The sequence below is a fragment of the Mustela erminea genome, chromosome 18 (assembly GCF_009829155.1).
Source record: "Mustela erminea isolate mMusErm1 chromosome 18, mMusErm1.Pri, whole genome shotgun sequence".
In the NCBI taxonomy this organism is placed as follows: domain Eukaryota; kingdom Metazoa; phylum Chordata; class Mammalia; order Carnivora; family Mustelidae; genus Mustela; species Mustela erminea.
This window is the reverse complement of record NC_045631.1, coordinates 16,835,754-16,851,989: the sequence shown is the minus strand read 5'-3', so window position 1 is coordinate 16,851,989 and position 16,236 is coordinate 16,835,754. Positions and strand designations below refer to the sequence as shown.

At 48.3% G+C, this 16,236-nt stretch overlaps 1 protein-coding gene across 6 annotated transcripts in view; it reads right to left on the bottom strand.

Moving 5' to 3' along the window:
• SLC43A2 (solute carrier family 43 member 2) overlaps positions 1 to 16,236 on the bottom strand; it is a 43,887-nt gene that overhangs the window by 18,849 nt on the left and 8,802 nt on the right. For all 6 annotated transcript variants that reach the window (XM_032320341.1, XM_032320343.1, XM_032320346.1 and 3 more), the window contains exons 3-5: positions 15,288 to 15,501; positions 13,829 to 13,884; positions 12,844 to 12,920 (exon numbers count right to left, since the gene is read on the bottom strand). In XM_032320341.1, coding sequence (XP_032176232.1) covers positions 12,844 to 12,920; positions 13,829 to 13,884; positions 15,288 to 15,501 — 347 coding nt within the window. The remainder of the gene's footprint in view (positions 1 to 12,843; positions 12,921 to 13,828; positions 13,885 to 15,287; positions 15,502 to 16,236) is intronic.

Sequence of the window (16,236 nt, the reverse complement as noted above, 5' to 3'; positions counted from 1 at the left end):
GCCCGGGGAACCCTGAGGTAAAACAGAAAGGTGCCAGTCTCACTCTGCACATCCACTTCCCAGGTACGCTGTGGTTCAGAGGACTGCTTTGGTTCCTGAGTTCATATATTTGGGCTGCCCTGTGCTGGCTGATCCAGTAAGGCAGTCTTGTAGGGGAGTCACTTCTGGGAGGTATTCTGCCTCAGAGAGAATCCAAAGATTTGTTTTGCTTATATGGAAAGAGGGAACCATTCCAATTGGGGATGCCACTCCAGTCACAGGAAATGAAGGCAGAAAGGGGTCAAATGGGCTTGGAACCCAACCAGAAGAGCAGATAGAGGCCAAGTGCCTGGTATAGGAAAGGCTACATGGTACAAAGTCAAGCCAGAAAAACGCTCTTGGTGCTGCAGGCACCTTTGGGCACAAAGAATGTCTCCAACTTTTCACAGGTCTGGGAATACTCTAAAAAGGCAGAGAGCTTGCTAGCTAGCTAGCCCTTTTCCTTCTACCTTCTTAAGCTCACAATTGCCTTAACCCTAACCTAGGACAGAGGCCAAGAGAACAATGGACTTGGGGCTAGCAAACACCATGGGTTGTTTCTTTATTTAGGGGTGCCTGAGATCCAGGACAGGGAAGAACAGGAAGCTAGGAAAGGACACTGATTTCCCATTGGCCCACTGATGAGGCCCTTGCCTTCATACCTAGACAAGGACCGGAACCTTTCAGCTGCCCTCCTTGCTGCTTGGCCTCTCCCTCCCTATAACACTCTTAGCAACACCAAGAAAATTCTCCCCAATATGTTATTTTGGTCAACAGGGGGATTCCTAGGGGTCGTAGAGCCTCAGGTCAAACCATACTACTACACAGCCTTCGAGCCAACACCTACATCTTGTATTTAAATTAGGACTGTTTTTCCTGATTAGAAAAGCAATTTATGGGGATGCCTGGGTGGCTCAGTCAGTTAAGCAGCTGCCTTTGGCTCAGTTCACGATCTCAGGGTTCTGGGATCAAATCCTGCATTGGGCTCCCTGCTCACTGGGGAGTCTGCTTCTCTGCTTCCCATTCCCCGTGCTTGTGTGCGTACTCTCTCTCACAAATAAATACAATCTTTTTTTTTTAAGTGAGTTATGTTCATTGTAAAACATCTGAAACAAAGTATACATAAAGAAAGAATAACATAAAAATCACCCTGATATAGTCAATGTTACTATTTTGATATATTTACCTTTAATCAGTTTCCTACAAATACCTGTAACTTTTAAATAAAACTGGGATCATATGCTACATATTGTTTTACAAATTTTTTTCCTTTTACTTGATATGTTTTCTTTTTTCTTTCTTTAAAAAATTATTTAAGGGCACCTGGGTGGCTCAGTTGGTTAAGTGACTGCCTTCAGCTCAGGACATGATCCTGGAGTTCTGGGATCTAGTCCCACATGGGGCTCCCAGCTCTGCAGGGAGGTCTGCTTCTCCCTATGACCTTCTACCCTCTCATGCTCTCTTTTACTCACTCTCTCTCTCTCAAATACATAAATAAAATCTTTTTAAAAATCATTTTAAGATTTTAAATTTTTATTTTTCTTATTTTTAATTTTTTTAAAAATATTTTATTTATGTATTTGAGAGAGAGAATGAGAGAGAGCACAAGAAGGGGAAGGGTCAGAGGGAGAAGCAGACTGCAGAATCATTACCTGAGCTGAAGGTAGTCACTTAACCAACTGAGCCACCCAGCCACCCTTATTTTTATTTTTTTTTTAAGATTTTACTTATTTATTTGACAGACAGAGACCACATATAGGCAGAGAGGAAGACAGAGAGAGAGAGAGGAGGAGGCAGGCTCCCCGATGAGAAGACAGCCCGATGCGGGGCTCCATCCCAGGACCCCAGCATCATGACCTAAGCCGAAGGCAGAGGCTTTAACCCACTGAGCCACGCAGGTGCCCCCTTATTTTTATTTTTTTAAGATTTTCTTTATTTAGGGGTGCCTGAGTGGCTCAGTCCTGGGCTCAAGTCCCACATTAGGCTCCCTGCTCAGCAAGGAGCCTGCTTCTCCCTCTCCCTCTGCTTGCTGCTCCCCCTGCTTATGCTCTCTCCCACTATCTCTCTCTCTCTGTCAAATAAATAAAATCTTTTTAAAAAAATTAAATAAAAATAAATTTTTAAAAGACTTTATTTATTTGAGAGACAGCGTGTACATGCTAGCAGGGGAAGGAGCAGAGGGAGAGGGACAAGCAGACTGTGCTGACTGTAGAGCCCCACATAGGGCTCAATCCACAACCCTGAGATCATGACCTGAGCCAAAATCAAGAGTCGGCTGTTCAACTGACTGAGCCAGGTGCCCGTTTTTATTATCTTTTATTTTTAAGTAATCTCTACACCCAGCATGGGGCTCAAACTCATGACCCCAAGGTCAAGAGTCTCATACTCCACTAACTGAGCCAGCCAGGTACCCCTGTAAATGTTTTCTTAGTATTTACCTTAAACATAACTTGTAATGACTGTCTGGTATTTCCTTATCTGGATGGTCTGTAATTTATGCAACCATTTCTCTGATGTTGGAACTGAGGTCCTTTTTAATTAACATTCTTAAAGATAAACATATGTGTACATAGCTATTATTCCCTTAAGGTAAATTCCCAAAAGTAGAATCATCAGGCAAAAGGGAATACACACTTTTAAGTTTCTGTGATATTCCATGCCAAACTGCCTTCCAGAAAACTTATACCAAATGGTAATTCCCACCAGCAACATAGTAGAGTGTCTACTTCATGGTATCCACTCCAGCACTGTGTGTTATCGTTATTTTTAATATTTGCCACTTTACCAACATCCTTGTTTTATTTCTATTTATTTATTTATTTATTTAACATTTTATTTATTTCAAAGGGAGAGAGTATATGAGACACAGATAAATCATGAGCACAGGACAGAGGGAGAGGGAGAAGCAGACTCCCCACTGAGCTGGGAGCCCAACCAGGATTTGATCCCAGGACTCTAGGATAATGACCCAAGCCTAAGGGAGATGCTTAGCTGACAGAGCCACCCAAGCACCCAACACCCTTCTTTTAAAATTCACTTCTTTGTGTATATAAATGAAGTGAATCAATGATTGATATTTGCTTCAAAATAGTCTGGGGGACGCCTGGGTGGCTCAGTGGGTTAAGCCGCTGCCTTCGGCTCAGGTCATGATCTCAGGGTCCTGGGATCGAGTCCCACATCGGGCTCTCTGCTCAGCAGGGAGCCTGCTTCCCTCTCTCTCCCTCTCTCTGCCTGCCTCTCTGTCTACTTGTGATCTCTCTCTGTCAAGTAAATAAATAAAATATTAAAAAAAAAAAAAAACAAAAAAAACAAAAACAGTCTGGGTGGTGGGTGGAAACAGTAACAAAGCAAGGCTGGTTATGAGCTGATAACTGTTCAAGTTGTAAGATGGGTACACAGAGATCATTACACTATTCTCTCTAATACCACATATATAGAACTTATTCCATGATTTTTTTTTAAGGATTTTATTTATTTATTTGACAGACAGAGATCAGAAGTAGACAGAGAGGCAGGCAGAGAGAGGAAGGGAAGCAGGCTCCCCACTGCGCAGAGAGCCCGATGTGGGGCCTGATTCCAAGACTCTGAGATCATGACCTGAGCCGAAGGCAGAGGCTCCAACCCACTGAGCCACCCAGGCACCCGTTATTCCATGATTTAAAAAAAGAAATTTAAAAAATTTATATTTATTGACTACTAATGACTTTGAACACTTTCTACAATTTTTAAAATCAGTCACTTAGGGAAGCCTGGGTGGCTCAGTCGGTTAAGTGGCTGCCATCAGCTCAGGTCATGATCTCATCAGGGTCCGGGGATCAAGTCCTGCATGGGACTCTTTGCTCAGCAGGGAGCCTGCTTCTCCCTCTGCCTGCTGCTCCCCCTGCTTCTCCTCTCTCTCTCTGATAAATAAATAAATAAATAAAAATCTTTAAAAAATACCAGTCATTTATATTCCTCATTTGCCCTTTTTTCTTGTGAGGATATTAAGTCTTTCCATAAGGATTTTATACAGGCTTTTCATATATTAAAGAGTCATAGGGGCGCCTGGGTGGCTCAGTGGGTTAAAGCCTCTGCCTTCGGCTCAGGTCATGATCCCAGAGTCCTGGGATCGAGCCCCGCATCGGGCTCTCTGCTCAGCAGGGAGCCTGCTTCCCCCTATCTCTCTACCTGCCTCTCTGCCTACTTGTAATTTCTGTCAAATAAATAAATAAAATCTTAAAAAAAAAAAAAAGAGTCATAGTTCGTCCATGAACTGTAGGTATGTTTTCCTAGTTTGTCCTTTAACTTCCTCTTAGTTCATGGTGGGTTTGTTTTTTGTTTTTGACCAATACAAATATTTAAATAGGAAGTCAAAGTGTGTATCAGCTTTTAGGGTCTACCTAGCATTTCAGATGAAATCTCTGAAAAGAACATCAAGGGTGACTTTGGCCAGTGAAATCCAAAGTACAAACATCCCAGCTATAGTCATTGTGTGGTAGCAATCGCAGAAGAGGATCTCCCTAAGGACATTAATTATTTTTTAAATGTTAATACTAATTGTGTTTTATCCTTTAAGCTGCTTCCTTCCCTTCCTCCAAAAGCTGCCATGCCTGCCGGAGATTTCCCTTATTTGCTGTGCCTAGGAGCAGCTTGATTAGAGAATTTTCCTTATTATTAAATAATAATATATAATAACAGCATAATTATATTAGTATAACATATAATAATAATAATAGCACTGTCATAATAAATTTTTAATGCCTTCTACAGGTATTATCTTAAAAACACTCAAAACAACCGTATAAGGTAGGTGTAATTTCTTACCCTTATTGGGTATAAAACTCAAGGATTAAAAGCGTCAAGGGACTCCCCCAGACCAGTCAGGATCAAATCTGGGATTCAAAGTGGGTCAAGTTTCTGCACTGGGCAGCATTGGGCTACTCTCCTCTTGGAAACCTCAGTTTGGTCTCCAAGGCAATTACCCTCAACCCTCACCTTCTATTTGTTCCTGATTAAGCTTTCAGTCTGCTCTCCCACTAGAGGTTTTCCACGTCCCTTCTGATGCTCCTTTGGGACCTGCCAATGGTCCCGGGCCGCACCTTCAAATGGACTTGCATTTGCTGTGGACTTTCTCCTCTTTCATCCTCACATCTGTCTCCTCCTCCCTCCCACCCTCCCCATCCTCCTGCCTCCAAAAAACCTGCTCCACACAGAGCAGCTACTCTGAAGCCCTGGTGATGGGAGTGATGGCTGAGCACGGAGCAGAGTGCCCTACTGTGGACCTAGAGGGCTGGGTGGAGGGGAAGAACCAGCTGAGCTGCCAAGTAGGAAGCCAGACCCATTGCTACAGTGACAGATGACAGGGGAAAACGCTCAGGACAGGCAGCTTCCTGATTCTGGCTTCACGACTGCACTCACAGGTGGGGAACACAGGCCCCCTCCCCAGGCTCTGGGTGCTTCCCGTAGCCACTTCAGCTGCTTCTGCAAGGGCCGGGGCTGGAACAGGCTTGCAGGGCAGAACCCGGCCTCTCCAAGCCCGCCTTGCTTGCTCGGGGATACAGTGGTGACTCATTCTCAGCCCCTCAGCCGCCCTGTAAACAGGCTCTGGCTGTGTGACCTTCCCAGAGGGGAAAACAGCAGCTGCAGGCAGCACCCGCCTGCCCCCCCCTCACCCCAGCCCTGAATCCTGGCCACGGAACAGGGCTCCTGGACAAGAAGACCCAGAGGCCTGGGCTCCAGGAAGGTGACAACAGGTTGGCCTCCTTGGAGGACCCTCTCTAAGATGCCTCTCTACTCAGGGGCCCCCACGACAGGCCTTGGCTGGCAGGCAGGGACAGAAGGGCCACCGTGTTTCCCCTCACACTGACTTTGCAAATCCACGGTCTCCCAAGCCCATCAGCTGGGGACATGCCCAGGGTCTCAGGGAACAGCCACAAGGCCCCTTCCAGAGGTGAGCCTTGTCCAGAGGTGGCTGGTGGACACACCCGGAGATCTGTACAACCTGTATAGGCTGGGATCCACGTACCAGTCTGGACAAGCAGACTCAGCAAAGCTGGGCTATTTCCCAACCCCAAACAACCGGGCAGCTCCAAGTGCACATTGCCAGGAAAAGGTCCTTGTGGTCACCTTTCCGCTCCAATGCTGCAAGGGGTGGGGAGGAGGGACTCCACTCCCGAAACTACCTCGTTCGCCTTCCCAGCGGGGTCCAGCCCTGCTGATGCCTCCACTACACTTTCTGTTCACCCCCAGACGCTGGACGTGTCACATGGTAAAGCAAACTCACAAGGGAAAACACCTTCTGATGGGTGAATTTTTCCCAGGTCAATGGTGATCAGCTGGCTATTTTGGGTTCTTAAGGCACAGGATAGAAACCAAAAGGCAGAACTGGTTCCAGGCATGGGGAATTGTGTTCGCCTCTCACCCAGGCTCCCAGAGGGCTGGCTGGGGTGCTGTGGGGATTATCTCCTGATTGTGGAAATGGGTCGGCCAAGCCAAAGTCCCACCACCCCACCCCATCCCCCGCCAGGGCGCATGTGCTTCCTTGCTGTACCCTGAAGCCTTTTCTTCATCTCTTCTCAGTATTTGAAGAAGGCTGTTTATTTTGTTTTCATCAAACTCTGGTCCCAAATCCCATGGGATCATTTCTTCCTCAGATTGAAAGTCAGACTTGAGTGAGTCAAATAGGAAAAGTCCACAGAGAAATTTTTCATTGAGGACCCTGACAACATTTTGTAACCGCTTCTCCAGGAGGTTTCCAGCTCAGAACTCCCTGTCCCACCCACATGGACGGGGGCTGAGATGGGGGGGGTGGCAAGTAATGAAGTGGAAAAGATGCGTCCACAATGTTGGCTGCATCTGCTCCCATCTCCAAGCAACCCTAGGCCGTGGATTGCGGGGTGGCGGCCCAAAGACACCGCCTCAGCCGCCGGCCGGTGTTTGCACTCCAGCCAATGAAGCGAGTTAAAGGGTTGTATAAACGTTAGACATTGGGCAAACAGACCAAAGTGTGCTGTCCAGATATCCAGCAGGGAAGCTGAGGCTCTCTGCCCCAGGGAGTGCTCTGTTCCCATGGAGTATCACCCTCTTCCTCCGAGGCTGTCTCAAGGCCCAGCTCAGACCCTCTGCTGTGGGCACCTGGGAAAGGCCCCCGACTGGCATGCAGCCCATCTGGCGTGGAAGCCAGTCTTGCCCCTCTGAGCCTCCCCTCTAGGGGCAAGGATCACTCACGAGTACAGACCTCTCAGGCTCCACTGGCTATCTCGCCCCAGTCTGTGGGGGGAAAAGGCATTCTGCCAACCCAGGGGCCCCCCTCCACCAATGGGGTGATAGCTCACAGCCCCTGGTCACTTTATTTATACCACAGCTCATGCAACACAAACCTCCTTAGAACTCAGAAAGTCCCCAAATTAAGGTTTCCATGGCAACACATTTCCCCAGATTCCCAGGTTATCACATAGTGATTATCCAACGCCCCAAAGAAGTTGTAGGAGATATGATTTAGGGAGCTCCTAAAGGTGACCCTGAAGACTCCTTTGTCCCCCAAATTAGAACATAGGTGGGAGACACAAACACAAAGTGCCATTGTGCGGCTAGCCTGGCGTCTTTGGGAGCCAATCCTGACAGTTCTGCTTTTTAAAGGCCTGGGCTGAATCAGAACGAGATTGGGCTCTGCTCAGCAGAAGTCTCAGCCAGCCCTAAAACATTGCCCAAGAGCTCCAGCTCTGTCCTCGCTGACCTGCTTCTCATTCCCCTTTTGGGGTCTATTTTGGAAAGGAGAGCCCTGAGAGCCCTCCTCTGAGACCCTGTTGGACAGGAGAACACCCACTGAGATCCCCCAGGCCGGGGCAGCAGTGGAGGGGGAACATGACCTAAAAGCGCTGAGGGAGGGGCGCCTGGGTGGCTCAGTGGGTTAAAGCCTCTGCCTTCAGCTCAGGTCATGATCCCAGGGTCCTGGGATCGAGTCCCGCATCGGGCTCTCTGCTCAGCAGGGAGCCTGCTTCCCTTCCTCTCCCTCTGCTGGTCTCTCTGCCTACTTGTGATCTCTGTCTGTCAAATAAATAAAATCTTAAAAAAAAAAAAAAAAAGTGCTGAGGGAGCTGGCCCATGTACACAGAAGGAGTGGTGGTCAGCAGGAGGTGGGGTGAGGGAGTGGGTGTCAGCCTCTGCTTTCCCGACAGGGGACAGGAATTGAGCAGCTTCTTGGCGCCTCTAGACCAAAGGGTGTGAAGCATCAGATAACATATATTTTAGGTTCTGCAGGCCAGATAATCTCTACAGAACTACCTCACTCTGTCCTGCAGCACAAAGGCAGCCAGAGACAATAGTAAATAGTAGGCATAGTTGTGTTCCAATGAAACTTTGTTCACGGGGGCGCCTTGGTGGCTCAGTGGCTTAAGCATCTGCCTTCGGCTCAGATCAGGATCTCAGGGTCCTGGGATCGAGCCCTAGTAGGGCTCCGGGCTCAGCAGGGAGCCTGCTTCTCCCTCTCCCTCTGCCCCCCAACCCTGTTCCTGCTCCCGCGTGTGCGTGCGCTCTTTCTCTTTCAAATAAATGGATAAAATCTTTGAAAAACACACAAAAAAACAAAACTTTGTTTATAATCCTCCCCCCACCAACCACAATTGGCAGCTTTTAAGCAGCAGGCATGAGCACTGGAAGCCGAGTGGGGTAGAAGGGCCCACAGGGACCCCCGGGCCAAGCGCAAACAGACCCATCTGCAGACCCACCTCAGAAACAGCCGCAAGCCCTATCTGACCAAAGGGTGACTTACAACTGGGCACAGGTACCAAAAAAGGAAAATTCCACACATTCCCATACCTCCTCACTCCCCACCTCAACCACAGCCCCCAGCACTGCCTCCTGGCAGACAGTCTCTGCCTCCCTGTCCTGCTGTCCTGCCTGCTGCTCCCCTGCGGTGTGTTCAATAAACTTCTATCTCCTTTGTTCTTCTGCCTTGGGTGAATTCTTTAACCCACTGAGCCACCCAGGCGCCCCTGCCTTGGGTGAATTCTTCCACCGCAGTCCTTCCACCCAGCTGGGTTGCCCCACACCTACCAGTGGTCTGGATTTGGCCTGGGGGCAGCAGTTTGCTCACCCCTGCTCTAAACCCAAGAATGGAGACAAGCCTTAGGAGACAAGCCACCAGGCTCCCTTAAGCAGATCTCTGCTAACCAAACCCTTCAGGTTAACAATCAGATGATCTCACTGTGTATCTTGTGTACCTTTGACTCCCGGTGGGACAGTGAGGAGCTAATGCAAGTGTTCCTGTGCAGTGCTTTTGACCTTCACACAGACCTATGAGAGGCTGATGAAAGCAACAGAGCCACAAAAAAAATGCACCAGCACGTACACAGTTTGCTTGCATACAATCTCAAGGGAAGTACAGCCTACCTTAAGCTTATTCATGATCACCCAGAGACCTAAAAACCCTAGGGTAAGATCCCTTGCTCACCCAGAAAGACAGCAAATTTGTTTTTATAGATCAAAGAGTTCTTACAAAACACTTAAAAAAAAAAAAAAACAGACAAATCACACAAAGAAACAATTCACAGAATATAAATGACCACAAAAAAAGAGGTGGAAAGATGCTCTGTCTCACAAACATAGAAAAATTTAAAAAAATCATGGTTATACCATTTTCACCAGATCAGACTGGCTAATATTTAAAAGGCTAAAAACAAGGTCTGGGGAAAGGGTGTGGAGAAAGGGCCACTCTTACCCATGCTGATACAATAGTATTAGGATGGAACCTGTGGGGAAGGCCAGCAATCCCACTTCCAGGAATTTATTTTACGGGAAGGTATGTACAGGGGTGTTCCCTCCAGTAACACCATAAACTGGGAAGACTAGAAACCAACTCAAATGTTCATGAGCAGGAAACTGGTTGAGTAAATTATGGTATATCTATATTATACAATAACATAGAACTGTTTCATAATGAGGCGGAGCTCTAGAGTTTAAAATAATAAGGTAGATTTCTAGGTACCGGCAGAAAAACATGTGAAAAGAACTAAATGAAAAAGGCAAACTGATAACAGCCTGTTTTTTTAAAAAAGGACAACATTGGTATATGTAGATTTACATTCTAAATTGCTGAAGGTGTGCTTATAGAATTTTACAGCCTATACTTTCTATTTCTAAAATATTGACTTCTGAAAATAAAAACATTTTTGTCTATGATCATAAAAAAGGAATCCAGAAATCGAATTGTTATAGGCCTACTAGCCTCCTCTAAATGTTCCTTGAAAATTATAAGCTCGTTCTTTTTTTTCTTTTTTTCTTTTATAAGTAGTCTCCATACCCAACGTGGGGCTTGAACGCACAAACAGGAGATCAAGAGTCATAAGCAAGCGGGGGAGGGGCAGGGGGAGGGGGGACAAACGGACTCCAGGCTGAGTGTGGAGACTGACATAGAGTTCGATCCCAGGACCCTGAGATCATGACCTGAGCCAAAATCAAGAGCCAGACACTCAAAAGACTGAGCCACCCAGGTACCCCCTGCCAAAGGCTTTCTTAAAGGTGATTCATGGTGTGGTGGTTTTAACCCACTTGTCTTCTACTTTATTACAGTAAAACATCTTTCTTCATCTCAGAGCATAAACTCCTGACATTCAAGGCCCGTCTCTTTTATCCCCAATTTTATCCCTAAATTCTGCCATAACATAGGCACAGCATGACCAAAATAATGGGAATGATGCCAGGTTTTTAATTTTCATCTTGATGAAAGAGCTGGTCATTTTCATGCTGTCAAAGAACAAACAGAACCATGACTTTTGTTTCACAATTTACACAACTTAGTGGGATTTGTGTACTTTGGATAGTTCTGAAATATTTCTTACTGTTTCGACATCTGTTTTCCCCCAGGAATTTGAGAAGGAGGGGGATACATCCATTTAAAAAAGAAAACTACCTGGTTAAGAAAATAGAAGTAACACACCAAAGAGTACAAAGTCAATCTCCCTCATATCATAGAGGGCAAGGCCGCCAGAGTTCCCAGAGGTGCACATGTCACTCACAGCCCTGTGTCACGCACACCTGCATGTCACCTACGTCCAAAGTATACCACATACACAGCCCCCCTGTGCCTTTCACACCTAACACAGAGTTCTCTGAACTTTCCATTTCCGTGGGCTCCCACCAGACAGTCATCCCTTCCCACCAGGACAAAGTTAACCAGGCAAAGCACACGAAGGGGCAAAAGAAGAGGCGCTGGGCCAGGCCCAGGCTTACAGCCTGCAGGCAAGGGGTCACACAGATGCCAGCACCTCTCTGAGCTCCTTCCAAGAAGACCAGCATCCCCAGGGCTCCCTCAAAGCCAAATAAACGCCCCTCAACAGCAGGACTCCTGACTCTTAGTGGAAAGGGTCATCAGAAACCAGAGGCCCGGGGCGCCTGGGTGGCTCAGTGGGTTAAAGCCTCTGCCTTCGGCTCGGGTCGTGGTTCCAGGGTCCTGGGATCGAGCCCTGCACTGGGCTCTCTGCTCTGCGGGGAGCCTGCCCTCTCCTCTCTCTCTGCCTGCCTCTCTGCCTACCTGTGATCTCTGTCTGTCAAATAAATAAATAAAATCTTTAAAAAAAAAAAAAGAAAGAAACCAGAGGCCCCTGCAAATCGGAATGGCAGGTACCATGTCATAAAAATGTTTGTCACAGAGAACCTGAGGCAAGCCAGACTTTCCTGTCGGACAGAAATCTCTCTGAAGAGTATAGTATTCTCACTTCTTTCTCACTGGCCAGCTCTGAAGGGCCAGCCTGTAGAGAGCTCCCTTCTTCCTCCTAGGGAAGACATGTTTGGCCTTCTTTGACTGACTTTCTTCTAACAACCTCTCCCACCTCACAAAGAAGCACGTTCTGTGGTATTCTGCTGCTACAGATAAGGTGGCACACTGGGGTGCCTGGGTGGCTCAGTTGTTAAGTGGCTGCCTTCATGTCAGGTCTGGGATCGAATCCCACGTCTGGCTCCTTGCTCTACGGGAAGCCTGCTTCTCCCTCTCCCACTCCACTTCCTTGTGTTCCCTCTCTCTCTCTTTTCAAGATTTTATTTATTTATTTGACATACAGAGACCACAATAGGCAGAAAGGCAGGGAGGGAGAGAGGGAGGAAGCAGGCTCCCCGCAGAGCAGAAAGCCTGACGCGGGGCTCGATCCCAGGACCCTGAGACCATGAACTGAGCTGAAGGCAGAGGCATTAACTCACTGAGCCACCCAGGCGCCCCTTGTGTTCCCTCTCTTGCTGTCTCTCTCTGTCAAATAAGTAAAATCTTAAAAAAAAAAGAAAAAGGAAAAGACAGGGGGGCACTCAAGCATCCCAAGAAAACACCTCTCTCCCCAGGGTGGCAGCTCTCTATACCCTGGCATTCAGTAAACCACGACAAGTGGCAGCCATGTACACCCTTGAATTTTTCATTCCATTCTGGACAAAGGCAATGGTTCAGGGTGGGGAGATTTCAAGGGAGGGTTGTTTTTAGGTGGCACTGTTAACCAGAGCCGCCATGGGAAATGAGAGAAAAGAAAGTGGATGGCAGCTCTTTTCTCTCTACTCCTGTCTTCTCTGGGCACATGGCTAGTGAGCTAGCTTCCTCAGTATGTAAGCCAAGGTCAGCAGGCAAGGGATGGGCCTGCTCCAAGAGCCAAGTTCTGCTGCCTTCAGGCCTACCTAGAGAACCTCCGCAGCGTAGGAGGCCATGACTGGCTTTGCTGCCAGGCCACTTCATCCCCAGCAGTCTTCTCCTGCTTGGGATGTCCAGGCACAATAGGCAGATGGAACGTAAGGAAACTGAAGCCAACAAAAGCTGCCTCAAATTCACAGAGCAAGGACTGAACGAGAGATCTTTAAAAAATCAATACTTACTGTTAATGAAGTGAAAGTCATGCACATCCCACCAAAGCCATTCAGAGCCAGGGAAACGAAGATGAGCACAGAGAGGGCTGTAAGGAAATGGAAAGCTCATCATCGGGGAACCACAGCTGAGCTTCCGGAAGGCGAGGGCCTGGCCCAGTGCCTTGCAGGGAGCAAGCGGAATGGATGACAAGTCATCTGGGGTTAGTGATGGACACCTGGGGAGCTGGAACAGCCTCTTCTTCACCACCCTCCTCTTGCCTATTTTACAGAGCCTGGGTTCCTGTGGAAAGTGTAGCCCCATCCCCCTTCTCCACTAACCTTAGCAGCAAGCCACAGGCCTAAAGAAGCTGCCTTCTCCAAAAACAAAAATACAGGTGCTCAAAAATTAGTGGAGGAGCCTGGCCAAGATTTTGGCAAACCTCAAGTGCTATTTTGGTGTTTGTTCTGAAAGTCCTTGAAGCAATGGCTCTACCTGAACAGGGCTGGGGACCAGCTGGATTCGAAGCCATCATTTTTTTTCTTTTTAAGTAAGCGCTATGCCCAACGTGGGGCTCGAACTCATGACCCGAGATCAAGGGTTGCATGCTCTTTCAACTGAGCCAGCCAGGTGCCCCAACTTCTAATCCATCTTTATAGTGCTGGCCTGGGCTGCCTCAGGGGACTCAGCTCCCAAGTTATGCACACATCCCTCAGCTGGCCTGGTTCTAGAACTCAGGTTGGCATCAGGGAAGGCATCGGGGCCTGGCCTAGCTTGGTGATGGGATGGGAGTATTGCACACCCCAGGAGCTTCTCTCAGACGTCTGTCTGGAGTGACCACTGTCTTACTCAGTCCCCCATTTAAGACAAGTGACAGGGTGAAGGCTAACAGGCATCCCCCTCTGACTTGAGCAGTGAGCCCCAGGCCTGGCATGGCTACAGCAAGCAGGTCTGAGAGCACCTCTGGGCACTCTCTCCCCAGTTCCTGCCCAAAGGGTAGAGGAAAAGCATACTCACAGTTCGGGTTACTTGCTCCATAGGCAATCAGCAAGCAGGAGACAGCAAAGCAGGCACTAAAAACAAGGAGAAACAGTACATTATTTATTATTACTGTTGTTATTTTTTTTTTTTTTTTTTTTTTTTAAAGATTTATTTATTTATTTGACAGAGAGAGATCACAAGTAGGCAGAGAGGCAGGCAGAGAGAGAGAGAGAGAGGAGGAAACAGGCTCCCTGCTGAGCAGAGAACCCGATGCGGGACTCGATCCCAGGACCCTGAGATCATGACCTGAGCCGAAGGCAGCGGCTTAACCCACTGAGCCACCCAGGCGCCCTATTACTGTTGTTATTAATGGTGTTCTTAGGAAGTACTTACTATGGGTCAGATGCTTCCAGAGAATTCACATACATTCTCTCGTTTAATTTAACAGTTCTGAGGAGTACAATTGGCTCCATTTTACTGATGAAGAAAATAAAACCAAGAAAGAAAAAACCAGGGATGCCTGGGTGGCTCAGTTGGTTGAGCTGCTGCCTTCGGCTCAGGTCACGATCCCAGGGTCCTAGGATCAAGTCCTGCATCGGGCTCCTTGCTCAGTGGGGAGCCTGATTCTCTCTCTGCCTCTGCCTGCCGCTCTGCCTGCTTGTGTTCTCTCTTTCTCTCTCTCTCTCTGACAAATAAATAAATAAATAAAATCTTTAAAAAAAAAAAAAAAGAAAGAAAGAAAGAAAGAAAGAACAAACCACACATTCTCACAAAGTCTCATAGCCAGCAGCTGTCTAAGCTAGAATTCAGGGCCCAAAGGCAGATCTGATGAACACCACACTACACTATCCCCTCCCATCCTCAGACTGGAGAGGCCAGGGTTTGGAAGTGAGTGGGCACGACCCGTTCCCCAGGTTCCTATGCCCACTCTGCAGAGGAGTGGCAGTACCCCACCAAGCATGAGGGAGCTGAGCGGCAGCTTCTGAATCCTGTCTGCTTAGCTCCAACCTGGGGACCAAGGCCTCTTATGCTCCAAAGAGTGAATAAGACTGATCCTCCACCCATTCCCTTCGAGGTCACAGAGCTCACCCATTGCAAACTACAGCCCTGCAGATGATCATTTCCAGCAGCACTGGTTATGGGAGGGCTGCGGGCTGAGAGGACCCACTGCTTGGCGGACTAACCCTGAGTCTGGCAGACTGGAGCTTTATAGGCCAGGGGCATGCACCTCAGGAAGTGCAAACCAGCGTTCTTAAGGACAAGCAACCAAGAGCCTTCCCAAGCAGGCCCCAGGGCCCCGAGCCTTTCTTATGCAATACTAGCACACAGCAAGGACCACAGGACCTACTGATTTGGTGGCAGAATGGAGAGAAAACCCACTCTGGGTGGGAATTTAGGGAGCTGACAGTGCAGCTGACAGCAGGGACCAGGATTCTCCACAGTGGGGATCTCAGCCCAGGAGTCCCACCTGCCCAACCCCAGCCCCTGCACTGACCTGCCCAGCAGCCTGAGCTTCCTTGGGCCATATTTGTCCATGACGATGCCTAGAGGCAGGGTGATGGCACTGAGCAGGAAGGAGCCTACGGTGAACGCCAAGTTGAGCATCTCATCCTGGGCCTGGCAGCTAAGCCAGCCATTCATCCAGCTGATATCCTCGGATTCCTGCTCCGGCTCTGCTGTGCCCCCCACTGTGCCGTTGGTGACAATATCTGTATGTGTAGAGGGAGGGAAACTTGATCACAGGGTTGAGGCAGGGATTCCCAAAGATCAGAGGGGCAGCTGCACTTTCAGACCCCACTGGAAATGTTAGGTCTGGCTCTGGTTACCCCGGGCTGGCTCTGGCTACCCCAGGCAGGCTTGACTGACTGTGCATCTGGCCCCAGCCCCTTGGAGCAGTAAGGCAGAGGCTCTTATCTTTTGTAAAGGTCGCAAATCTTCTGGAGACTCCAATAAAGGAGTCTATGCTCTTCCTCCAAATGCATACAAAGTCTTGCCCACAGTTTCAGGGGTTTCCCGTGTCCCTTGAGGCACACATGAGCCCCAGCTTGAGATTCCCATTTGAGAGTAACCTATATCAGAGAAGACTAAGACTTAGGACCCAGCCTAGGCTGTGGTGCCACGGGCCGGCTGGAAATCTCAGCAGCTCTGTCCGTGGAAACAGGCTTCAGCCAGTCTATCAGGGCTCCACCCTAGACCACCTGAGAGGGACAAGCTGCTGGGATCACTGCAATGCCCTGGTTCTCCTCGGTCAACCAAGGCGAAGAGCAGAACCCCTTGGAGAAGCTTTTTTTGTTTTTTGTTTTTTTTTTAATTAATAGTCCTAAGTCATTAGCTTTCACTTGTTAAGGTCCACCTTTCTTACTTTCCCTGCTGGGATCATGTTTTGCTGTTGCCTGAGGCCACACCTGTGCTACCTGCAGTCTCGGCCCTAATCGCCCCTCCAA